Source organism: Danio rerio, chromosome 7 (genome assembly GCF_052040795.2).
Source record: "Danio rerio strain M-AB ecotype USA chromosome 7, GRCz13ab, whole genome shotgun sequence".
Lineage (NCBI taxonomy): Eukaryota > Metazoa > Chordata > Actinopteri > Cypriniformes > Danionidae > Danio > Danio rerio.
Window position 1 is genome coordinate 5,734,134 of NC_141027.1, and position 25,420 is coordinate 5,759,553.

General features: G+C 38.2%; 2 protein-coding genes across 5 annotated transcripts in view; both read right to left on the bottom strand.

The window, feature by feature from the left end:
- The window catches only part of LOC141375270 (peroxidasin homolog), a 31,458-nt gene extending 28,832 nt beyond the window's left edge, over positions 1–2,626 (bottom strand). For both annotated transcript variants that reach the window (XR_015495185.1, XM_087260379.1), the window contains exon 1: positions 2,530–2,626. Coding sequence is in view for 1 of the 2 variants with exons in the window: in XM_087260379.1 (XP_087116505.1) it covers positions 2,530–2,554 (25 nt within the window). In the remaining variant the exon portion in view is untranslated. The remainder of the gene's footprint in view (positions 1–2,529) is intronic.
- A 4,097-nt stretch (positions 2,627–6,723) lies between these two features.
- Positions 6,724–23,568, bottom strand: si:dkey-23a13.2. 3 transcript variants are annotated; one of them, XM_087260415.1, is made up of 10 exons: positions 23,525–23,568; positions 20,986–21,030; positions 18,947–19,228; positions 18,274–18,564; positions 17,891–17,989; positions 16,577–16,627; positions 13,628–13,786; positions 11,943–11,993; positions 11,028–11,079; positions 6,724–8,763 (listed from the first exon to the last, which is right to left on the bottom strand). In XM_087260415.1, exons 1-9 carry the CDS (start codon positions 23,553–23,555, stop codon positions 11,042–11,044), a joined length of 1,047 nt encoding a protein of 348 aa, XP_087116541.1. In that variant the 5' UTR covers positions 23,556–23,568; the 3' UTR covers positions 6,724–8,763; positions 11,028–11,041. The 3 variants fall into 3 exon arrangements, 1 of the variants encoding a protein (XP_087116541.1); XR_015495192.1 differs by having other exon boundaries at positions 6,732–8,763; positions 13,628–13,808; XR_015495193.1 differs by having other exon boundaries at positions 8,215–8,763; positions 13,628–13,808; positions 16,577–17,578; positions 17,649–17,989.
- Between the last annotated feature and the right edge of the window lie 1,852 nt (positions 23,569–25,420).

The window sequence follows — 25,420 nt, forward strand, 5'->3', positions numbered from 1 at the left end:
ATAAACAACCATTGGTGTTAGGTTGAAATGTCAACGTATTATCAATAACAACCACTAGATTTTATGCGTGTCAACAATTTCAATGTCCAAGCCTTTAATATTAGTTATGCTGGGGTTGGAGAAGCCTTCCTGTTATATGTACTGAATTCTAATGGGATTTGTTTTGCAGTGAAAGCTTGTGGAGCGAATGAATGAATCTTGTAATCAAGTGCATGTATTCATCATATAGCATTTATAGCAAAGTGTAAAACCAGTCAATTTTTACCTTATCGAAATGTTAAATAACACATTTATTTGTGTGTGTGTATGTGTCTGCGCAGTGTGTTGAAGGAAGTCTGAGATCATTAGTGTTGTTGACGTACTTGTCACCTGCAGTGCTCAAAAAACTAGGTGCGAAGATTCTCAAAAACTGAAAACTAACCCTTCATTTAGAATTGTAGTAATTTATCAAACGAATTTGGTAAAATTACAGTGCAGGCAGTTTTAGAACAAAATATTTCACTAAAGAGGGACATCAAAACACATCCTGTACATATTTTATTTTAGTTTTGTCTTTCTTTGGTGAAATATTTTAATATAAAACTGCTTGCATTGTAATTGTACAATAAATTGTGAAAGTATTACTACAATTCTAAATGAAGGGTTGGTTTGCAGGTTATATGCGTCTTCACACCTAGTTTTTTTTGAGCACTGCAGGTGACAAATACGTCAACAACATTGACCTCAGACTTCCTTCAACACACAGTGCACACACGCCCACACACACTTTGTTATTTCCAAGCAGTTTTTTTCATAGGGACTATAAAAAAAAAAAATGATAAGGCAGGGCTCGACAATAAGGACTGCCCGATGGCCCGGGGCCAGCGTGCGAGATGCTCGGGCCAGTGTACAGAATGTTACTGGCCCCATCAGGCCAGTGCTGCCTTGTCACAAAAGTTTGACTGTGACTGTCAGTCAATTGCGTGCAAATACAATCTTAGGGTGCTTTCACACACAGACGTTTGTTTCGCAATCTGTCTCGTTTCCCCCACTAGCTCGGTGCGTTTGGCATATGTGAATTCAGCAATTGCACAGGCATCTGCGCCAAATCAATCAGTCCAAGTGCTCGATTGAGTGAATCGATTGTGGTGAGAAAACAAAATGCAACAAACTAATGACTAGGCCCACACGGAATCTGCGCACATAGAATTCTGCAGATTTTCCGCAGATTTCTGTAGATTTTTAGCCCATTACTAAGAGAGAATTATGAGTAGGGCGAGATGTCATTTTTTCCGGTAAACGTGCGTTTCATGTCTAATACGAAAGTGAAAGCATGCTGAAATATTAACGAGAGCCATTTATCCGTTTGGAAAATTGACCGAAGTTACCATCTCATAATTTTTCCTTATTTTAATCTTATAATATGTTGTGTTAGACCTTTTGTTTTATTCATTACTGCACTGACAGCCCGGAAGAAAGATCAACATTGATCTGATTCATGATCTGATGCAGTCTCTGTTCATCTGTTATTTCTCTCTATAATTTATGTCTATAGTGCAGAATTCGAGCCAGTGTTTTGTAAATAGATTGATTAATTCAGTAGATAGATTTTTACAAAACCTGACAACTGAAATGAAGCTCTGTATGAGAAAGTCTGACCTCTCTGATGTCTGTGGAGTGTCAAAATTAAAGTGCACACTTTCGCTTTTAAAACAACATATACACAACTGGTCAAATGTTTGGGGTCAGTATGATTGTTAAATATGTTAAAATAAGCTTCTGCTCACCAAGGCTGCATTTATTTCATCATAAATACAGCAAAATTGTGAAATGTTGCACTGTAAAATAATGTAGTTTATCATTTAATTCAATCTTTTATTCCTGGGATTTTAAAGATGAATTTTCAGCTTCATTACTTCAGTCTTCAGAGTCACATGATCCTTCAGAAATCACTAATATTAATTATTGTTGTTATCATCATCATTATTAATATTATTGTTATTAATGATAATAGTAATAAAAGCAATAATGTCTGGAATAATAATTTTATTTGAAACTACATACAATAAGAAAGCAGTTATTTAACATTTTAATAAATATTTAACAATTTAACATTTTCTTTTACGTTCAATAAATGTAGCCTTGATGAACTGAATAATTTTCCTTTAAAAAACATTCAAATAAATTATTAAACTTTTGACCAGTACCATAAAAAAAAAAAAAAAAAAAAAAAAAAAAAAAAATATATATATATATATATATATATATATATATATATATATATATATATATAATGTATAACCAGTAATATTGAGATACTGTGTGTGTGTGTGTGTATATTGTTGACGTCCAGCGGCCTCTATTGTACACTGACAGCACAGATAAATGGCTGATCTCTGCAGCGCTGTATCTGATCAACACTTCACACATCAGCACTGAATCTGACTAATAAACAACAGAACATACAGCACTATCATTCTCTCATCTTCAGCTGAATGATTAAAACAGTATTAAAGAGCAGAAGAGTGGAGAATCTGATCAAATACTCACAGAGAAGGAGAGGACTGGAGCCCATCCTGACATACTAATGGACTGTTCTAGCAGAGCGCTGGCTGCTCAATCACACACTTCCTGGGTTTAATCTAAGAGTTGAGGGAGGAGACAACAATGTAGACCTGCAGACTCTGCTTCATTCAGGACGATGACAAGTCTGCTTACAGACAGGAGGTTAAGGAGCTGGCTGTCTGGTGCAGTCACAACAACCTGGAGCTCAACACACTCAAAACAGTGGAGTTGATTGTGGACTTCTGGAGAAACCTCTCTGTTCTCCCCCCACTGAGGGCGTACTCTCACTAGGCAGGGTCGCCTTGAATCATGCTGATGCAAGCACGGTTGTCCCCTCTTCCCTGAAGGCCTGCACTCACACTTTATCTTTACCTACCAAACCTGAGTACGCTTGCGTCATCGATGATGCGATGGTTCAGTTTGACATTAAGAGAAGCGCTCTTGCTCAGCACTGTGGATGCACTGACACACACAGTCAAATCTTTTGCTGAACAGATCCACAACTTTTGACACTCATAAATTGTCATAAAGTCCCTGTGCTGGAGGAATGAGGAGGTTTGCTAAAGGTGCAGATGACATGCAGCAAGGGGTTTGCATCTTTAATACTATGACAGTTCGCGTTCATTGAGGAGTAAGAATGTTTAATAAATCCATATAAAACAGTCCCTTAAAAGTGACGTCGGGTCTTCAGTTTCAGGCTCAGGCGCACTTTGCACTCACACCACAAGCGTACCGTGCCAAAGCCCAAACGAACTGTGCTCTGGCACATCTCTTCCGATTGTGCCAGAACCAGCCAATTGAACTGTGCCTGAGCCCAATTTGGAGCACACACACTTCTCAAACAAAACGAGGAAACGCGCCTGGGAACGGTTCGGATAATATGTTGTTAGTGCACCCTGAGCATCATGGACAGCATTGTGGCAGCAGTGGAGTCATTCAGGTTCCTGTGCACCATCATCTCTCAGGTCCTGAAGTGGGACGCTCCAACAAAATCTCGAGGCAATTTGTATCTTTTTGATTTAGTGGCTAAAGCTGCGATCACACCAGAGTTTGAGTTTGCAAAATTCTGTCGTACAGCTCTGCGAAAAGGGGCGGGATTAAACAAGCTTATAAGACATTTAAAAAAGCAAGCAATTCCTCCATTTTTAATTTCTGTGCAGAAATGTTATGTTTTAATCCATGATTGGTGTCACGCAGTCAAGTGATACGATTTCGCTGGTCAGAGTTCACCAAGCTTGAAAATTTGCACAGCAGCGACCTGTTAAACTTAACACATGACCCTGCGTTTTCGGTCTGATGCATTGGCGTGCATATGAATGGCAGTCTATGGGGGAAAAGCCCAGTGTGACCGCAGCTTTATTCTTATGAATTTGTACGATCTAATTCGTACAGTTTAGTCAATTTGCTCATCCCCTAATGATGGTTGGGTTTAGGGGTGGGGTTAGGTGCCACGCCTCCTTTTTAAAATTATACAATTTCGTACGACTGAACTCGTACAAATTTGTATGAATTAGCCACTAAACTGACAAAACGTAAAATACTTACGTTTCCTCTTGAGATCAGACTGACGCTCACATTGACTCCATTGTTAAAGGTTCAGGACACCCTGGAGAACTTTTTTTAATATATTAACAGATTTGTGTGTGTTGAGCATCAGTTAAGACAATGTTAGCACCTGTCAGCTTTAATTGTGGGGAAAACTGGATAATTTTGAGCTTTTGTCAGCTAATTTCAGCTTCCGGGTTTAAAATGATTTTTGGGGCGGGATCAAAATCGGCGACGTAGCGCAGTACTGCAAGTGCAATGATGACGCGTCGGTTTCTCATTATTATTCAAAGCGGAGTTTCCTTATCCTATGAGAAGAGCCGGCTGCTTAATTATTCATGAGAGCATGACAGCATATGCTTTCCGAAGGCAAGGCAGACGCAGACCTGCCAGACCAGTGCCAAGCTCAAGCTGTGAGACACGGACCCACGGGCACGCAGTAGCCATTTATGAAGGCTCGTATGTGTTTGTTTCCAGGATCCGCGGGGTTTGTTGCATGTTTTTCCCCGCGATCCTGTCAGGGCCGATCATACAGCAAAGCTGTGTGTGTGATGCAAGCATTTTTGTTGGGAGAGCAGCACGAGAATTGCGGATGTTGTCTTTTATCAGGAGTTTATTCACATTCAGACATATCGCCGTGCTGCTGTGTTTGGCTAAATCCACCAGATTACCAGCAGGACTAATGGTTAAAATAGACCTGCTCCACTGAGTCTGCATTTAGATCTATGATTCAGATCTGGGGATTGAGGGAGAAGTCCTCATTTATAGTGTTTATATGAACACGATTATCTTTATAATGATATAAATGGTGGTTGTCTGTATATGAAATTACGAATAACAAATGTAGCAGGACATTAAATTACTGTTTATTTCTTTGCATTTTAACTTTGTAAACTATAAACTCATGTGTCTCCTCATGATTTGTCTCATTTTGTGAGCTAACTGACATCAACAGTTGTTCGCTTCCCTTCTCCCCTGCTGGCCACGTCCCCCACTCCTGCCCGATGCTCGCGGAGCTCCACCCCCATTAATCATGCATCTTTTGAAAAAATTCTGAAGTAGACTTTAACCGAAAGTGGGGGGTGTCATGGCCCTTTAAAAAAGCTCAACAGAGGTTGTACAAAGGAGCGTCCCACTTTAGGTCCTGAGAGATGATGGTGCCAGCTTCGTCAGCTGTGGAAGTTCAACCTGTCAAAGGAGCTGCTGAAACAGTTCAACACTTCCATCATTGAATTAGTCCTCTGCACGTCAATAACTGTCTGTTTTAGCTCAGCTACCAAATCTGACCTCTGAACACTCCATCAGATTGTTCGGACTGCTGAGCAAGGCAAGGCAAGTTTATTTATATAGCGCATTTGATACACAATGGCAATTCAGAGTGCTTTACATGAACAGGAATAAAAGAGACAAGTATAAATAAAATATAAATAAATAATATAAAAACAGATGAAAACAGCGTAAAGACAGTTTGTCCATATTCCAAAACACAGGTGTATCATATTTTCTCACTTTACTCTGGGACTTCCCCATTCTGGTGATCACCATCCTCTAATACAGCTCTAACTACGTGCTCCCCAATTTCAACTTCTTTCTGGAAGTAAATTACACGGCTCCTGATCGATTTAGCTAGCCAAATGTAATGAAAAGTATTGATCTCAGCCAGTCACCAGGGACTTTAAAAATAAAATTATCTGTGGCGAGTCATGTCTCGAATCTTACTTATTGTAATCATGCTGCTATCTCAGAGAGACAATCACTGAGCGAATCACTGGTACAACCCTCCCTACTCTCCAAGATGTGTACCTATCCAGAGTGAGCAGAAGGGCTGTCAAAATCACTCTGGATTCCTCACACTCAGCACACTGTCTTCTTGAACTTTTATCTTCTGTTCGACTCTACAAGAACTGTGAACAAAAACAAAAACAAGAACAAAAACAGTTCCCTCAGGCAATACATCTCATGAACACTTGATGATAGTAATTGTGAAACAAACAACACTACTTTTTATGCAGGGCTCATTGTGGAAACGTAGCCCCGCGGACGTTTCTGCGGACCGCGATTTATGTCCCGGGAGGTACGTATTCGAGCGTTTTTTGTTTTCGGGGATCCGCGAGAAGCCGCTGTGCGTCTCGGGCGCCTCTCGGGAGCGCGCGCCGTTCTTGCGCGAAAAGCCGCTGGATCGGCCAACTCGGCCACCCTCCTCTTCCTCCTCCTCCTCCTCCTCCTTCCCTAAACCCGAGCGACGGTTCGCAAAAGCCGTCCAGAAAAAAAAAAAAAAGCAAAAGCCCTCGTCTTCGATTTCTACCGCGTTTTCGGATCCCGCGGCGTTCTCCCCCTTATTTTTCGGATTCCGTTTTCGTCTTACCTGATTTCCGGAACCGCCGTTCCCCGGACTCGATCCTGGTCGTCGTTCACCGCAGCCGGCTCCTCCTCCTCCGCCGGGGCCTCCGCTCCGCCGACGCAACGCTGTGAGCTAGGCGGACAAACTGGTTGCATCGGGAAAGCCCTCCACTCGGAGGCGAAAAAAACTAAACGCGGCCTTTATGTACCTCCGGCCACGTAAATCGCAGTCTCCAGAAACGTCCGCGGGGCTACGTTTCCAGAATGAGCTTGGGTTGTTTTATACACAGATACACTTATTTAACAACAAACTTTACTTGACAATTTGCATATAACAACTGCAAATGTAACATTGTATATAGTAATATAGCTCTGCATACAATTGTCAATTTGTATATTTGCATTCTCTCTTTACTTCTAATTTTAAAATATATGTATCTGTTTTTTTTCTGTTTTTTTGTCTAGTCTCGGTCATTGTGTTGCACTGTAGAAGCTCTCTCAAGAAAACAAATTCCTCGTATATGTGAACATAACTGGCAACTGTAATGTGAAGTGGGACGATGACAAGGGTGCGGATTCAAATGCATGTTCTTAAAGAATTGTCAGGCAAACAACAGTCAACACAGGAGCAAACGGATGTATACAGGGAATCCAGAGTCATGGTCATAACACACGTGAATAATCAAAAGGCAGGCAGCAGGCAGCGAAAACAAACAAAAAGCGAGGGTCAGAAACAAGGCTAGGCAGGGCAAAACGCAATGTTCACAAAAGCAGTAAAACAAGACTCAGCAAAGAGGTGTGTGTGTGCGCACTGTATTTAAAGTCGATCTAATCAGTATTTGAGCCAGCCTGATCTCACGAGAAAACGTAAGTATTTTACGTTTTGCCAGTTTAGTGGCTAAATCATACAGATCCGTACAAGTTCAGTCGTACGAAATTGTATGATTTTAAAAAGGAGGCGTGGCACCTAATCCCACCCCTAAACCCAACAGTCATTGGGGAATGAGCAAATCGTACTAAATTGTACAAATTAGATCGTATGAATTCATACGAATTAGCCACTAAATCAAAAAGTTTGCATTGCCGTGAGATTGTGTTGTTTGAGCAGCTCCCAGCTGCATGAGTGTAATCAACGTTGATCTGGAACAGGTGTGTGGTGCATGACTGGAACTTGTAGTTTAAATACCAGCGGATTTGTAGTCTTTTTAGCGATCTGCATGTTTACTAGTGATCTGTTAGGATTAGATTGCTGGGGATTGTGACAGCAATTAAGCTCTTTCTGATTCAAATTTAGGCCTTCTTAGGTTTTTATTCCTTTTAAACTTGTTCTAATACAATTTTAATTTGTTTTTAAGCATTTTTAGCAAGATAAACATGTTCATCATTTATTCATTTTCTTTTCGGCTTAGTCCCTTTATTAATCTGGGGTCACCACAGCAGAATGAACCGCCAACTTATTCAGCATATGTTTTACACAGCGAATGCCCTTCCAGCTGCAATCCATCTCTGGGAAACATCCACACACACACACATTCACACACATACGCTACGGACAATTTAGCCTACCCAATTCACCTGTACCGCATGTCTTTGGACTGTGGGGGAAACCGGAGCACCAGGAGGAAACCCACAGGGAGAACATGCAAACTCCACACAGATATGCCAGCTGACCCAGCCAAGGCTCCAACTACTGACCTTCTTGCTGTGAGGCGACAGCACTATCTACTGCGCCACTGCGTCACAGATAAACATGTTATCAAGTAGATTTAACAATGACATTGTTTTAACACTAAGAATGCAGTGTTACTTTATTGATGATGGCAAGCTCATGGTGAGTTTATAATCCACACCAAAGGCAAGTTAAGTTTTAAGACCAAGAATTTTGGTCCCCTCAGTTTACACTCAATGTATGTTCCCATGCACAGGCATGTTCAGAGAATAAGGAAATACAAAGACAATCGCATGTAATAATCTAATCAAAAATATGGTATGTACTGTGTAAACAACAATAATAATAATATAATTATTAAAACAGTAAGATTAACATTTTAAAACATTTGTACATTTTGTGAGTTTAGATTAATGTGTAATGAACAAACGTTAAGTCCATGAAATCTAAATCTCACCGCATTAACTACAGCAAAAATAGCACATATAATATGCATTACTGTGCTAAAAAAAAGTTAAATTAAGTATATGAACAAAGCAAATCATCTGCTTCACTGTTGTGGCAAAACCAGGCTTTGTTTGATTGAGCAGTTCACTCAGATTCATTTCTAAAGCGAAGCAATTGTTCTTCTTCTGGTGTCTGTCTTCTTCACTGCACTCGCAGACCTTTAAAAACATCATGCAGATGAATGCAGTTAATGCCAAGTACACACAACATGATGATTTGAGCTTCACACTGTTAATGGATGAATTGTTTGGTTGTCATTGCTCATACATCCAATGAAATTGTAAGTTACTAATGTATCCAGACAGTTATTATTTAATCAGTCAATAATTGGTCAAATGTACTTAAAGGGGGTGATTATAAGACTGTCATGACATAATCATGATGTGAGGTTGAAGCAGCATAAATATGAGGGAAATTTTGTCATTTTAAATGCATTGGCATTGGGCGACATTGTTTCACATGTGTTTGTGACTATGTGACATTATGAAGATGACATAAGTTGTCATAAACCTGCCATAAACATAAATGTTATAAGGCCTTAAATATATAGTATTTTTTTCTGATAAATTTTTTCAGTGGAACAAAAACAAATATTAATATTGCTCATTGAAAGTGTCTAATACGTTTTTAACAGTGCCATTAATGTTTAATGACAGTTTAATGACACGTTCCATTTGAACACTGTAGTTAAATAAAGTAGAAAAAACATGAATGGGGTGACAGTGTTGTTGTGGTCATGTGGTTTATTGCTACGCCAATCAGCTGTTCTGATCAGCCGCTCAACTGTGGCTAATTACCACAGCTGTATCTGAGCGGCAGCCCTTTATTACATTGTCAGTTTGTTATTGTTTGTTCATGTTACTCCGTGTCTTGTCAGAAATCTCAGTGATCTTTCTCTGGATTTCTGGACTGTTTGCCTGGCTATCGACTGACCTCTGGATGCTTTCAGCTCATGTTTTGCCACGTCTTGTGAATTCTTTTACACTGTTTTTGGACTCTTTTTTTTCCTTTATTATTTTTGAAAACACTTGCATCTTGGATTCATCTCAGTTGTATTATTATTATTATTTACGTGAGGGTGACAGCAAAAAAAACAAAACTACTCAGCTTCCTTTTCTGTAGTGCAAAAAAGCGTCAGTGGACACGCATGCCACGTTATATGCATAAAATATCTTTCACTATTATGATGTGTGATGTCATGATTGTAAAGGTGTCATGACAAGGTGTCTTATGAATGCTCCCTTCAAATAAAATGTTTCCAAATAATTATTTAAAAACCATAATTCACATACTTGGGGGTATTTTCAAAGTTCAAAATGGGTATAAAATGGGTATAAAGTTCAAAATTGGTATAAAATCATATTTTTTTGCAGTACACTTCTAATTTAAGTTATGGTGTAAGTATTATTTAATTATATCTATTAAAATAAGTATGAATATCCAATATTGGTTAATGTTTTTGAAAATGTAATGAGGAACGTCATTGAAAAGAAAAAACAGAATGGCAATGCTATGCGGAAACTTCCACTATGGGGATTTTGTCAGAAACCAATCATCTAAAAAAAGAGTATAAAGACGGGCCAATGAAATGCCAATGAGTTGGTGGTGTCAGCGTTAACAGCTGGCAGCAATCACAATCACTCGTGTAAAAAGATGTCAGCCGTGCATTGCTGAGTCCCCTTTTCTAGCTAAAGAGCCGAATGGGGAGAACATGCAAAGTCCACACAGAATTGCCTACTGACCCAGCTGAGGCTCGAACCAGTGACTTTCTTGCTGTGAGGCAATTGTGCTACCTACTGCACCACCGTGCTGCCCCTGTGTACTTTTAATAATGTTAAATATGTATTAATTAGATTATAACCCCTAACCTATTCTCCTTCCCAAAGGGTTAAGCATAACTTGCATCAGCAACAACACCACACAAAAAGTATTATAGTAAAAATTGTGATAAAATAAAGATAACATTATCTAAAATAACTTTTATTTAAAACTGTTCATGCAGGTTAATACATATAGTTAATGATTTGTTTAAAGCAGTGTTTTCCAACCCTGTTCCTAAAGGCTCACCAACAATACATATAGATGTCTCCTTTAGTTGATCTATACATTTCAGGTATTGAAGTCTCTCATGTTCTGAGTAGTTGATTCAGGTGTGTTTGATTATGGAGAGGTAGAAAACATGTATTGTTGGTGTGCCTTCAGGAACAGAGTTGGGAAACACTGCTTTAAACAAACTATTAACTATACGTATTAACCCTTTTGCACTGTTGAAGCATGAACAATTATACATAAAAGTTATTTTAAATAATTTTATCTTTATTTTATCACATTTTTTTTATTATAATACTTTTTGTTAGGTGTTGTTGCTGATGCAAGTTATGGTATAAAGTAATAGCAGTAGTAATGCTTGTGTTTCTCTCACCTCTGTTTTGTGCTTCAGTTCAGAACATAAAGTGTCTCCAGACTGCTCTGCCCTGATAAAAAACAACATCAAAGAATAAATTAATGTAAAGCACTTTGAGTTGCCATTGTATATCAAATGTGCCATAGAAATAAACTTGCCTTGCCTATATAATGAGAATGTAAGAAAACCCGGCTCAAAATAGCAGTGTGGTGCAAATGTTATTCGAGTTGCCATATATTATAGTTTTCAGAGAAGTGCAGCAGAAGATTACAATATTGTAGTGGACAAAACTGAATGGATTGCAATACTGAACAAACCAACACATCATATTTGAAACTTATATTTATCATGTTTTTCCTACTTTGTCTAATACAGAAGAAAAAAGAAACAGATTTTTTGTTTTTTAACATTTATAATCATGTACAGTTTATTATTTAGTAGGCTTTATATGTTTAGGAAAATACTTAACATTAAATAATTTAGGAGAAATGCCATACATTTTGAGAAAGGCTGCTAAAAAAGCCATACACCCAAAGCGCTTCACAATCATGAGGGGGGGGGGGGGGGGGGGGTCTCTTCAAACCACCACAAGTGTGCAGCATCCACTTGGATGATGCGACGGCAGCCACAAGACAACGGCACCAGTGCGCTCACAACACACCAGCTATTGGTGACCAGGCTTAGCCCTGCTTAGCTTCAGTAAGTAACTGGTCTTGGGCTGCAGGGTGACATGGCTAAAAGTGAATTTAATTGAATTGAATCATTTTACGCTGCAAAAATCTGACAAATGTCCTGAAAGTAATCCTGGAGGGACTGGTTAACAGTGACATCTGAATATGTGAAGAATGTTGCTGGTTCTAAAACATACAAGTCAAACTAATGAGAATAAATGACATTTGTTGAACTTTAAACAAGTGTTCATAAAGACACAACCTTTGTTTCTGTTCTCCGCTTTCATTACGTCGTCATAAACATGATAAAGACCTGTTGGAGAAAAAAAAAAAGCTGATTATAAAAGATAAAATCAAAATATGGGTATTATAACGGTTATATATTTATAAAGGGACATGTCAAACTGATCGAACATTGGGTTTCAAACACCACTGGACCCCATTGACTTAAGTTGTTTTCATCCGTGACACTTTCACTATTCTGCGTTCTGAAATGATCCCTTATGATAAACAAACTGTAGCGGTAATTTTGCTCACAGCATGCCTAATAATAAAAACCTTCCTTTGGTAGTTTGAAGTTGTGGTAAGGTCCTATTGGTTCTTGGTTTGATTTTTTTAGTAGCGCCACAGGGTATATGCGGAAGGACTTATTTTCAGTAACTCAGTTAAATCTCTCCCGGTTAACTGTATTCTGTTACAAAATCTCTGTTTAAGTTTTCAATTAAAATCTGCGATTTTCACTGCCTGATTGATATCAAAGAGCTTAGAATGACCAAGAGGCAACGCTCAATAGAACATTCCATTGCAACAGCAGCGCTTAGCAACAGCCCCGGATTCTGTCATTTTGGAGTGAAAGCAGTCGGCTGTCCATTGGATCTTATTGCTGTTGCGATGGCAAGCAGCTGCTTAGTTTTTTATTTATTTATTTAAAAAAAATGCATTAAAGCTGTGATACAACCTGAAAGACGACAATACAACACTTACTATCACTATCATCACACTTGTAATAGTTTATTTTACAGACTTATAATATGCTGCTGTTCTATTGGAATTTTCATTCCAAAATGGCTACCACGCCTACTAGTGGTTGTTTTCCAAATTGCACTAGAGTGTCGGCTAGAGTGTCTCTTGGTGATTTTAGGCTCTTTGTTGATATAAAGTGGGTCTCAGAATGTACAAGAATCACTGCATTAAGTCCCATTTTTCCACACTATGTCTTTAAAATATGCACATTTATTTAACTCCAGTATTTTCAATGGAGTTTCTGCATTAGCCTGCTGATCCTGATGGTGCATGCATGTAAATGACTTTTTCTCTCGTTTTACACTTGAACAGCTATATGAATGCTTCATTTTATTGAACTGATTATGTTTTAACTAAGACACCGATGCTGTGAAAGGAATCATGTGACATTGAAAATAGGCACATTAATTGTTCACCAGAGGTTCATCTGTAGTGGAAACAACACTAGCTGTGCATATAGCCTATCACTCTCTGCTGGAAAGAGTCTGAAATCTGCCAGAACTTCATCAGAGGGAAAATGTGATCGCATTGTCCATTAAGCGTCTGAATTTAGCAGTGAATCTGTCAAACCGACAAATTTTAGCCTAGGATTTTAGGAATTTTTTAGGATTTACCAAATTTGTCTCAGAAGATCAAATCATGGCTGAAATTGCAAAGTGTGAGCAGTGCTTTAAACATGGCTTAAGATTTTAGCTACAATTTGGTCATCTTACACACCTTTGAGAAAACCTAAAGCATTTCTGTAATCCTAGGCTTAAATCTGTGAAGTTAGTCTATCAATAATAGTGGCTTGGTATTTTAAAGTGAGGTATTTGAATGTAAAGTATTTGAATGTTTAACATAGTCTTAAAGACCTTTCTTGAAAACAAAAATAATGATATATTTGTTCCATATTGCTTACCCCTAATATAAGCTCCTTCTTACCTTTCTTCTTGTGTCTCAGCAGAAGGACCAGTAAGATGAGAAGCAGCAGGAAAACACTCAATCCCACAGAAACACCAATGACCAGAAGGGGAGGAGTTCCAGGAGGAGGAGGAGAAGATGGTGATGATGATGATAATGATGATGATGATGATAATGAAGCTGAAAAGAGAAGATGACAGACCTGTTCATCAACCACATGCTGTATGATAATATTACAGAGGTAAACAATCTCTCATTATTCCCAGACCTCTGACTGAGATCCAGCTGTGCGGCGACTCTCCTCTGTCTGTCTGTTTAACCATTGACTTGTTGATTGAAGTCAGATGTTTATTGACATAAAAATCAAGTCCCCTTTGCATCCTAATCTGCCAGTTTAGTTTAGATTTCAGCTAAAAGACTATCTTATCAATAAAAAATCTCTTCTCATTTTCTGCTATGCTAATTTTGTATGTTAATATCTTGATATCTTTAACTCCAAATTTACTTCTTAACATCAGTCATTTATTCATTTTCCTTTGGCTTAGTCCCTGATTTATCAGGGGTCACCACAGCGGAATGAACCACCAACTATTCCAACATGTGTTTTAAGCAGCGGATGCCCTTACAGCTGCACCCCAGTACTGGGAAACCCAATCCAATTCACCTATAGCGAATAAACCATGAAACCGGAGCACCCGGACGAACTCCTTGCATAGCCAGGATTTGAACCGATGACCTTCTTGCTGTGAGGCGACAGTGCTAATCACTGAGCCACTGTGCTGCCTGGGAAAGAAATATTTTTTAATAGTGTTCTATTTAGGGCTGCAAGGTGGCGCAGTGGGTAGCACGATCGCCTCACAGCAAGAAGGTTGCTGGTTTAAGCCCCGGCTGGGTCCTTTGGCATTTCTATGTGGAGTTTGCATGTTCTCCCCGTGTTGGCGTGGGTTTCCTCTGGGTGCTCCGGTTTCCACCACACGTCCAAACACATATATGCTATAGGTGAATTAAAAAAAACTAAATCGTGCGTAGTGTATGCATGTGAATGAGAGTGTATGGATGTTTCCCAGTGATGGGTTGCAGCTGGAAGGGCATCTGCTGTGTAAAACATATGCTGGATAAGTTGGCAGTTCATTCCGCTTTGTGACCCCTGATTAATAAAGGGACTAAGCTGAAAAGAAAAGGAATGAATGAATATTCTATTCAGTAATAAAAACTACAGCAATATACTGAGCTACTCAGCCTGATCTCACGAGAAAACGTAAGTATTTTACGTTTTGCCAGTTTAGTGGCTAATTCGTACGAATTTGTACGAGTTCAGTCATACGAAATGGTACGATTTTAAAAAGGAGGCGTGGCACCTGACCCCACCCCTAACCCCAACCGTCATTGGGGGATAAGCAAATCGTACTAAATTGTACGAATTAGATCATACGAATTCATACGAATTAGCCACTAAATGAAAAAGTTACGAATTGCTGTGAGATTGTGTTGAGCTACTACAGGGATAGTTGATGTTTTGCAGAATAGTGTTATATATATCACAGTGTTCAGATTTTACATGTGCTCAAACTTTTTGTACAACAATAAAATAATAATAATTAAACAAATATTTTGCAAAGACACAGGACTTTTTTTTGTTTCTCAGTCGATACACATGAAATAGCGTCATTTATGTAGTTATGCAATAAATAAATAAAAATATTGTGATATAGTTTTAACAAATTCCACACCCATAGTCAATATGTAAATTAGAATTAGCTTGTTCAAACTACTTATTTCAAGAGTTCCCACTTAGATATGCTTGGCACTTATAGCAGGTTTGGCATGCTGTCCCGGGAGAGAACCCTGAGCTCGGAGATATTTGAGCCCAGGGCTCACGCCCGGTCTAGAAGCATATCAGGAGAACCGAGATCAGGTAGGTCTCGATCGCTCCCCCTTTAGAAGGGGAGAAAAAGGAGGAGATGGGGTGGAAGGGGGGATTCTTCCAAAATGAAGATGGGGAGAAAGTGATCCATTTATACTAAGCTAGGATCATTCTGATTGGATTATTACTGATTACGGATGAGTGGCCAGCGGTGCACATTCATATCACGTGCTCCTCTCGAAATTAGTTTATGAAACTTCACTTAAATTAAGCTGAATCAACACAGTTTTTGAGATTTATTTTGGACAGCTTACTTTTTATGTTCAATCCACATAAATGTGTTAAAAGTGTTAACTTAATCAATTTATGTTGGGACAACATGAATGAATTGTGTGGAACCCTGCATATTTTACAGTATGTGTGTTCCTTAATTTGTGCATTGTCAGTATATATGCTACAGCAGGGGCGATTTCAGGATTTTCAATTTAGGGGGGCTCAGCTCCTTACGTAGGGCCAGACAGAGCCTGCGAGCATTTTTTGCTATTTCTGCGGATTAAAGAGAAATGACTTTAGGAGTATCATATCTAAAAACTTAATATATGAAATAAAAAATAATATATTTTAACTTGTATTTAATGTTTACAAAGCAAATCCATTTAGATTCACTTTATATGGTAAATAAAGCAAGTCTTCTACATAATAATATCTACTAAGCGAGAGAAAATATGACTTTACACCTGTCTAAAACCTGTCTACAAAGTCACACACGAGCTGGTTATTATTGATATTTGCCAGTGTGTGTGTTACATTCCGGGACACTACCGGTGTGTGGTGCATTCCCTTTCCGTAACGAATCTGTAATTGTAAATTTGTTTCGTCCTTCTAAAAATTGTTTTTCCTATGTAATTGTGTGTGATGATAGGTAAAATGTTTATCAAAATGTAAATTTGTCTCGAGCTTTGTGAAAGTGTTTCACACTTTGTAATGTTGTTTTGCACTTCCCGGCCACCGTAGGCTACAATAGTCCTAACAGCGCCCATGTGCTACAGACATTTCCTGCAGCTGTTAAGATCTAGTTTCCCTTGTTTAGTATGTCTGTCACTTACCTGCAGCATTTCTTCCCAGTTCCGATCCGAGTTCAGACATTGGCTTTAAATCTGCAGGAGAACAACATCAGATTCAAGCTTGACACATTATAATATATAAAAAATATTTTTTCTAGAGAGGATAATAATATTAAATAATAGGAACCATTTTTTAATTATTTTTTGTCTCTTTTCTTTTAATCAAACAATTATTTGTATAGGTCATGTAAGGGTCATATATTAACTGAACTTCTAATGTTGTGTGTGAGTGCTGTGCATACTAATTAGCATTTTTGCAGAAGTAGATAGATGCGAGTCCAAAATTAAATTCAGCTCTGCAGAAACTTCCTGTCTGAAGAGAGGTGTTAAAACTGAACACAGAACACAGAAAGATGTATACTTTGTTGTTGGGCAGAGAATTCATAGAAAAAGAGGAAGTATGCCGAAGGGGCGGCCAATGGAGGACTGAACAATGACTGACAAGTGACATTACACCAAAACTCCACCTGTTAAGATCGGTGGTGTATATATGCTGAAGTCAGGAAATGTATGTTAGTTGCGAACCTCTTGAATGTAATTCTTGTATTGCATTGGGGTAATGTAACCCAGAGCTCTGTCATCGAATTATTCATTTGTATCTAATAAATTGTTACGATTTTTGGCATTGAAGAAAAACCTCTCCTGACCTTTTCTCTTGAACACACATGGAATTAGCTGGATATTCCAACAATAACACATGTAGCTGGTGCTAAAACTGCTGGAAGGATTGTCCTGTGAATGAACAAATGAGCATTTCTGCTATTACTGACTCTTGTACAACATGATTCAATAACCAGGGCCGGAGTGGGACTCCTTTTCAGCCCTGGAGTTTCAAGCCTCAGACCGGCCCACCTCAGTTCACGAATGACTATATTAAAATAAGGTCATTTACAAATCAGTTTCTACTTACACTATCACGTCTTTTTTGAGAAAACAGCTGCTTTAGAACTTCAAATGTTCAACAACCCTCACAGTATTATATGTCTTAACAATAAAAATGAAAAAAATAAATTACTCAGACGAGGATCAAACCCGGATCTGCAGCGTTGTAAACTAACGTGCTATTCACTGAACCACAACAGTTGATCATTGAGTAGTTATATCATCATTAACCTGCAGGCTGCATCCTGCTCAATAAGCTGCAAGAAAATAGATAAAAAGAGTAGAGCAGCGGTAAAATAATGAATAAAAAGGCTGTGGTCAAGTAAATAAATAAATAAATTAAAAAACGGACCGGCCCACCGGGAATTCTCCCGGTCCTCCTGATCAGCCAATCCGGGCCTGTCAATAACTCACCCTTCACTGAAAGAAAAACATGAGAGCTTGATTGTGATGATTCTGTCTCTGCAGTGAATGCAGCGCTGGTTCCCACAGTCACTGTAGGTGTGGGTAAAGCTGAGAAGACAGAAACATAAAGTGACTCAAACACAGCTCAGCGGTTAGCCCTGTGGTATTATGGGAATTATCTATTGAGAATTAACAGAACGTAAAGGGGGCCGGAGATGAGGGTGAAATACAGAAGAATATGGAGGACTTGGGGGGGTGCTCCAGTTTCCCCCACAGTCCAAAGACATGCGGTACAGGTGAATTGGATACAGGCTGAATTGTTGTAATAGTGTATGAGTGTGAATGAGTGTGTGTGTGTGTTTTTTTTTCTATTTACATGCTATTGAACTCACCCTTCACTGAGAGAGAAACAGCAGAGCTTGATAGTGATGAGTTTGGTCTTCCAGATCTCTGTCCTTTACACCAGTACTGACCCTGATCAGACTCAGCAGCTCCTCTGATAGTGAGAGTGTCTCTGTTTACAGTGTAATGACCATCAGACTGTAACTTTACACTGTTTCTGTCTTTATACCACTCATATGTCCAGTCACTGTGATCAGACTCAGTCACACACTTCAGATTGACTGTCTCTCCAGTGAATACAGCACTGTCCGGTGTTACAGTTACTGAAGATCTGGGTAAATCTGAGGAGAAAGACAAAAAAAGTGACTCAAACAGCTCTTTTAGGGAACATAATAGTAGTGTGTAAATTCACAACTCTGTATACTTTTTCTGGTCCTCAAACACTGGGGATGGGACGGTCAAGCGCCACCAGCTGGTCATTTTTTTAAAAGAGCACCTGTCATACTTGATGCTGGCTGAAAGTGCCCTTCCATAAAAGGAAGTTTTTTTTATTTAATTTAATAATGTAATAATAATTATTAAACAAAAGCTCAAATATGTGACTTTTGGGTTCAGTTGCTTAAAATGAAATTATTATTTATTTATTAAAATCTAATATTAATATAATGTGTATGTAATATTGCTTTAAATTATTTGTTTCTATTTAGATGTTAATCGACTCACCCTTTACTGAGAGAGAAACAGCAGATGATTGTATTGAGACCCATCCTATAACTCCTTTACACCAGTACTGACCCTGATCAGACTCAGCAGCTCCTCTGATAATGAGAGTGTCTCTGTTAACAGTGTAATGACCATCAGACTGTAACTTTACACAGTTGCTGTCTTTATACCACTCATATGTCCAGTCACTGTGATCAAACTCAATCACACACTTCAGGTTGACTGTCTCTCCAGTGAATACAGCACTGTCTGGTGTCACAGTCAATGCTGGTCTGGGTAAATCTGGGAAGAAACACAAATATCATAAAGTATGACACTCATACAGATCTTAAACTAAAATTAATAGACCCTTTTCCCAAGACGGATGATATATTTCAACTGTTGCCAGCATCTTACATCCTTGAGTTTAGTATTTTTTTTTTTTTTTAGATTTTAAAAAAATAGTGAAAACAAATTACATATATAAAGTTGTACTTTGAAATATATCATCTTTATGTCACCTACCATATGTGCAATTTTTAAGTGTGCAAATGTTAAATAGTGCACAGATTGTGAGGAGTATAAGTATAAGTTAGAGGAGAGTGGGGGGGTGTATCTGGGGGATTTAAATTTAATTAAATGGGGATTAAATGGAGAGCATCAATTATTTGAATGATCTTTTCAAGAGTTCACACCTAGCTGATGATTGATTATAAAGCGTGTTTGGCATGCCGTCCCAGGAGAGAACCCTGAGCTTATGAGATCCTCGAGTCCACGGTCTCAATGCAGGGCGAGAGGGGAGTTTGAGCTCAAGTAGATCTCGAGAACTCCCTTAGAAGCTAATGAACAGATAGTGATTGCTCTTAAGAGATAACTACTTACTAGAAGCATGTCTAACTTATGTTGCATGTTTTTGGACGGTGGGAGGAAACCGGGGGAAACCCACGTGAGCATAGGGAGAACGTGTAAACTCCACACAGAAACGTCGGCTGGCTTGGTAAGGACTAGAACCAGTGACGTTCTTGCTGTGAGGCAACACCCATCTAGGAAAAGAGGAGGAGTAGGCCAACAAAGATGGCTGTTATATGGAACTAAGGGTATTTATAGTGACTTAGGAATTGTTTGATTGGTGATTCATGAATTGGGTAATGAATGACCAGCTGTGTTCGATCATAAGCACGTGCTCCTCTCGAATTTAGTTTATAAATAAACTTCACTTATTATTGTGTGTCATACAGATATAAAAAAACATGTATCTCCAAAAAAACTCTTATGAAACATCATTATTCAGTTTACTAACACCACTGGCATTCAGTTCACTCCACTATTATGTGCCAAGTGAAAAAAATTACCCTGTCTAATCTTCACGAAGAGCCCATGGTTAGCTCTTCTGTCATGCTTTCTGGCTGACTTGAGATCGCTTTGCTTCTGTCTCCCACTGTCCTGATCCAGAGGTGCAGTCATGAAACAGTGATCCCCAACCAATGAGAGTGATTGGAAATGTAAGAAAGATGATTGGTTGAAAATAATCTACTTTTAGTAGCCACGCTACTGTCCAACCCTGTTAACGTGATAAAATCGCTTTGGCCAGAGGAGTCTGTTGGTGTCCTGAATTTTAAATTCACAGCAATGAAATGCATTTTTATCACACGTCATGGTGACAGCTCTCAGACTGGTTGTAGCCAGGGGCGTTGTGGACATTTTAAAATTGGAGGGGACAACTGTATGAGATCCACAAGTTTACATTCATAAAATTATTAATCACTTGTTTCTTAAAATGGTCTTAAGTGTTTCACCTATACTCTGCCCAGACTGCCTGATCTCTGAAATCTACAGATCCTAAGGATCAGCCTGGTTTGCCGCTGTGGTTTAATACTCCTGTTACCTCTCTATCTGGGCCAAGCAAAGTCTATTTATGTTGCATAGATGTCCATTTGTTCCTGCATCTTACACTGTTTTGACAGCAGCTTTTTTATTAGTATATGTCCCACTATATACATACAGTACATTATAACATAATGCACATTAGCTAACTTATGTACTGCAGTATTTCACAATACCTCTTCCATCTTCAGTGAGTCCAGAATGAAGAATGGAGATCAGCACTAAAAGCAGAAGAAACACAAATATGATGCATTTCTGTTAATTCAACACAGTGAACAACATTACTGAAACCGTTTCAAAAGAAAGTCCTTTTCCTGTGTTTTGCTATTCTCCAACTAAAGAAGATTCAGAGCTGTTTAACGTTACTGTGACTTGGCAGGATTCTTGAATTGCTGTTTAAGCAGGTCATTTGTATATGTTTTTTGTCTTAAATTCTGACATCTAGCCACCTCACATGCTTTTTTTTTTTCACATCTTTCAGCACTCTCTTTGAAAACACTCGATTGATCTCGACTGGCGGATCAACATTCACCACATGATCGCTCTCATCGGCGCCATTGTTTGTAACTTTAGGTGGGTTTGCAAACATGAGTACTTTTCATTGCATCTTTCTTAAACTTCAGCCGTTTGCATTTCCCGCAATCACAGAAGCTCCGTCATCTCAACTAGGTGCGGCTGTAAAGTGTGAGCGCGTTGCCTCGCGTGCGTGTCCCTCCATTGGAAATAACGAACTTTCCTTAGTTTTAGCCTCAGTCAAAGCTTATCCAGTGTGCATGGTTGTTAGTCTCGGTGTACAAGCTTGGAACTTTAAACTAGAACACAGTTGGCATAACTTTGTTTAGTTGCGGCAGTTTTGTTCTGTGCAGAAACACAATGTTGAGAAACCTTTAATATTAATTAACAGTGACGAATAAAATTGCTGCGGCTGTAAAACTATACAAAGACACAAATGATTTTGTAACTACCACTCTGACACATTCTGGCACATTAGGAATATTGATTCCTCAACAGTAGTCTCTGCTTAGTCTGTGTCCAAGTCGTACAATGGCTGAATGCTGGTCCTCTCACTCATGTTGTCTGCCTGTCTGTTGCCATACCCAAAGCGGGAGAGCTCTTGGCTTCGCCCCCTCATTAAGTTGGGCGGGAAGTCGAAACTTATTTTCATGTGAAGCAACACACCCCTAAAACAACGACCTGTGTACACCCCCCCGAAATGACACTTTTAACAAAATATAATATAAAAATCTGAACTGTGTTTTGAACTGAACCTAAACTGGCACACTTAGAAGAACAATAAAATTAAGATTAAATCTTAAAAAGGGGGTAAAATATGTGCTCTTTAATAGTTTGGCAGAAGTGACACTGCAGGTTTGAATGTTTTTATCTTCTAAATAAACATTGTCTATTAATATTTTGACATTTTGCTGATGTTTGTTTTAGATGTCAGATATATCGCCTTAAATGCAGACAACAGAAAACATCCATATAGTCATCATCTAAGTGTATTTGTAGTAATCATACAGCTGACTGGGGGATTTCTCTAGAGGGAGTTCTGTGTAGGTGGAAGTACGAATACACAGGGTGGAGTCAAACAGGACACCACATGACGGCATGTGAAAGGGACTATTGATTGAAACCTGGGTGTAAACTGTACTTAATAATAACAACAACAACAACAAAACAGTTAGTGGGTGTTTTAGTGTAAGATCACTGTTATTAGGCTAATACACTTTCATTTTCATCGAAAATTAAACATTAAAAATATCTTTTAAAAAGTGCCTAACAAATACTGTAATTAACGATTGTCTTGTTTTATTTGTTTTATTCGACACGTTTCAGTTGCCTAAATAATTGACCCTTGATTTTGTTGCAAATGAGAACATTTATAATGATAAGATGTATTATTTAAGATCTTCACAGCTTCACAGGGTCATCACAGATTTGAAAGACCCAGCCTTCTACTGACAAAGTCCAGAATTTGGCCCCAAATGAACTCATTTGTCCCATTTTTGACAGTATGTCATCATACATTGTGAAAATATCCAATAAAAGAAGGCTTTAAGACTAATTTAATTAGTAATTATCATTAAAATGGACAAATTCTGTGGAAATCAGCTGGTCAGTTTGTTATTTGCCCATATGCCGTACAGTTTTTAATTTAAAACAAGTTTTTACAGATTCCAAATAGTTTTCTTTATATGACAAAAGATAATAAATTAGTAATTTTTTAGTAATATACATTTTTTTGTTCAAAAAATTTTATAAAAAATTGTAATCTCATTAAAACTGTAATAATGTAATGCACATTTGTAAATAAACATTTTTTGTAAACAAAATATTATGGAAAGCACTCGACAAAAATGTAAGAAATTGTGTGAAAAAAAAGTGTGGCAATGATCACTATCAAGCTAAATTAAGTGCTTAAAACATCACTGAAATGCAGTATTTTAGCCTCATAATTTAATTTTTTGAAAAAAAAAGAACGACCAATTTTAATAGGCTGGCTATGGGCATGTTCCAGCTGGAAAACACACATACACACATGCATTCATACACTATGACCAATTTACTTTATTCAATTCATTTATAGTGCATGTGTTTGGGCTGCGGGGGAAACCGGAGCACCCGGAAGCAACCCACACAAACACAAGGAAAACATGCAAGCTCCATGCATAAGAACAAAAATACAAGTGTAGAATTAAATAGGCTACTCACAGAGAAGGAGAGGCAGTGCAGTGGAGCCCATCCTGTAGCAGACTATTTTTAACAGAGCGCTGTGTGCTAAAAGAAAAAGCGGAGGGAGGAGGGGACAAAACTCTCCACAAGACATACATTCTCTCTTTTTTCATCAATGTTGTTGAGCTCAGTTACATGAGCTTTATTCCGGTAATTCTCCTCATGCCGTCACATCCACACATACAGTCTACAGTAATCATTGTACGCCCCGGATCTCTTTTCAACTATCTGGCAGATTGTTTTGGTTTTGTCTTTTGCACAAACTGATTGTTGCTCGAGATCTTGGAATCGCTCCATTAAACACGATTGTAAGCCTCGTTTAACCAGTTAAACTCTGCTGTTATTTTGGGATTTCCGCCTGGATTTTGCCTACCCAAATTTAAAAGCTTCCCAAATCCACATGCAGAGGTGTAAATGCGAAAATTTGGTATCATTTTAAAGAAAACCATTTGAATTTTCAAAAAACACCATTGAAAGTGTTTAAAATAGCTGTATATGTTGTCTGTGTTATAATAAACACCTAAAAAAAGAGGCGCTTTTTGTATTTTTTATAAACTCAAATTTGAAATTGTATCTGAAATTCCAACTGATGAGAGGGGCTGTACAAACCACAGGGAGCGATCATTGTTTTCATATTTCACTATTGTTTTGTTTGATCAAACATAATTCACTGTGTTTGGACCACGTCAGACATATAAAAGGATTACTTATGCACATCACCTTAAAAACAAAGGTGAAATGGCCATGAAGCGCACAGCATAAGGTAAGAGATGACAGCTGTCTGTGATATCTGGGGCTGCTTATTGATCATAAATGTGTTGTTTTCACTTCTGCGCCATAGAAACAGAGCGATACATTCGACAACTTCTACATGTGTCATATGAAAAATATGAAAATGAACCAATGTTCAATTCCCAGCTCGGGTATCCAAAATACTGTATATTTAAGTGTAAATAACTTTTGTACAGTAAAATAAAAACCAAAGTGATGCATATGTGCATAAAATATAGAATCTACACTTTCAAACGAAACCACTTACGGCGTTCTGGTGCAATGCTAGCCCTTTAAATCTTAAAGTGAAAGTAGATAACTGATGATGATTTCCAATTTCAAAGCTCCTCCCCCACTGAACAAGCAAGAAGCAAGTCTGGACCAGTTTTAGTCAGACTGTTTGGCACAAATGACATTTTAAGGTGAGATGTCTGAGTTTTATTTATTTCCAAATCAATTTTCTCCGTTCCACTAAAAACAGTTGATGTTAGCAGTGTTTTTTGACTCAATGTTTTTTTCTTGCTTTACAAGAATACACAAGAATTTGAGGAGGAACTTATTATGCATGTCTTAATGAGGAGGCAAGTAATGACAATTGCCATTATTGGTGATCAGTCTACTTTGGAACTGAACCACAAGACAGAAAACCATCATAGTTGAGGGCATGCGAATCCTAAATAGAATGGATATCTCAAGCTGCTGCGGTCTGCTGATGGGCATAATATACACTCTGAATCTGAACTACCTCAAGGATTTTAAATACACTTGTGTAGTTTCACGAACTTGATTGACTGAAGCCCAGTGCAAATGTATCTCAAGAACATTATTTTCTGAAGTCTCTACTTATTTCAGAGTAAACTGGGTTCTTTATGTTGTTTCGTATTTTTAAGTCCACACGCTGATGTTTTTTGTTATTTTTCGCATCGTTTATTTGAGACAGTACATATTTTTGTACTGTAAAATACTGAGAGACTGAGGTTTAAAACAAATAAAAAATTACTGTAGAACAAAAATGTTGTTGTTGAATTTGTTTGTTGCAAGCAACTGAATGAACAGTAAATTTGAAAACATTCAATTAACAATTTCAGCTACTTAATTTATTAG

Coding starts and splice junctions, on each gene's coding strand:
- si:dkey-23a13.2 (XM_087260415.1), bottom strand. CDS start 23,555: ATGGGCTCCACTGCACTGCCTCTCCTTCTCT. Junction 19,229..20,985: donor ACTCACTGAAGATGGAAGAG/GTATTGTGAAAT, acceptor GTTTCTTCCCAG/ATTTACCCAGACCAGCATTG. Junction 17,990..18,273: donor TGTTTCTCTCTCAGTGAAGG/GTGAGTTCAATA, acceptor CTGTCTTCTCAG/CTTTACCCACACCTACAGTG.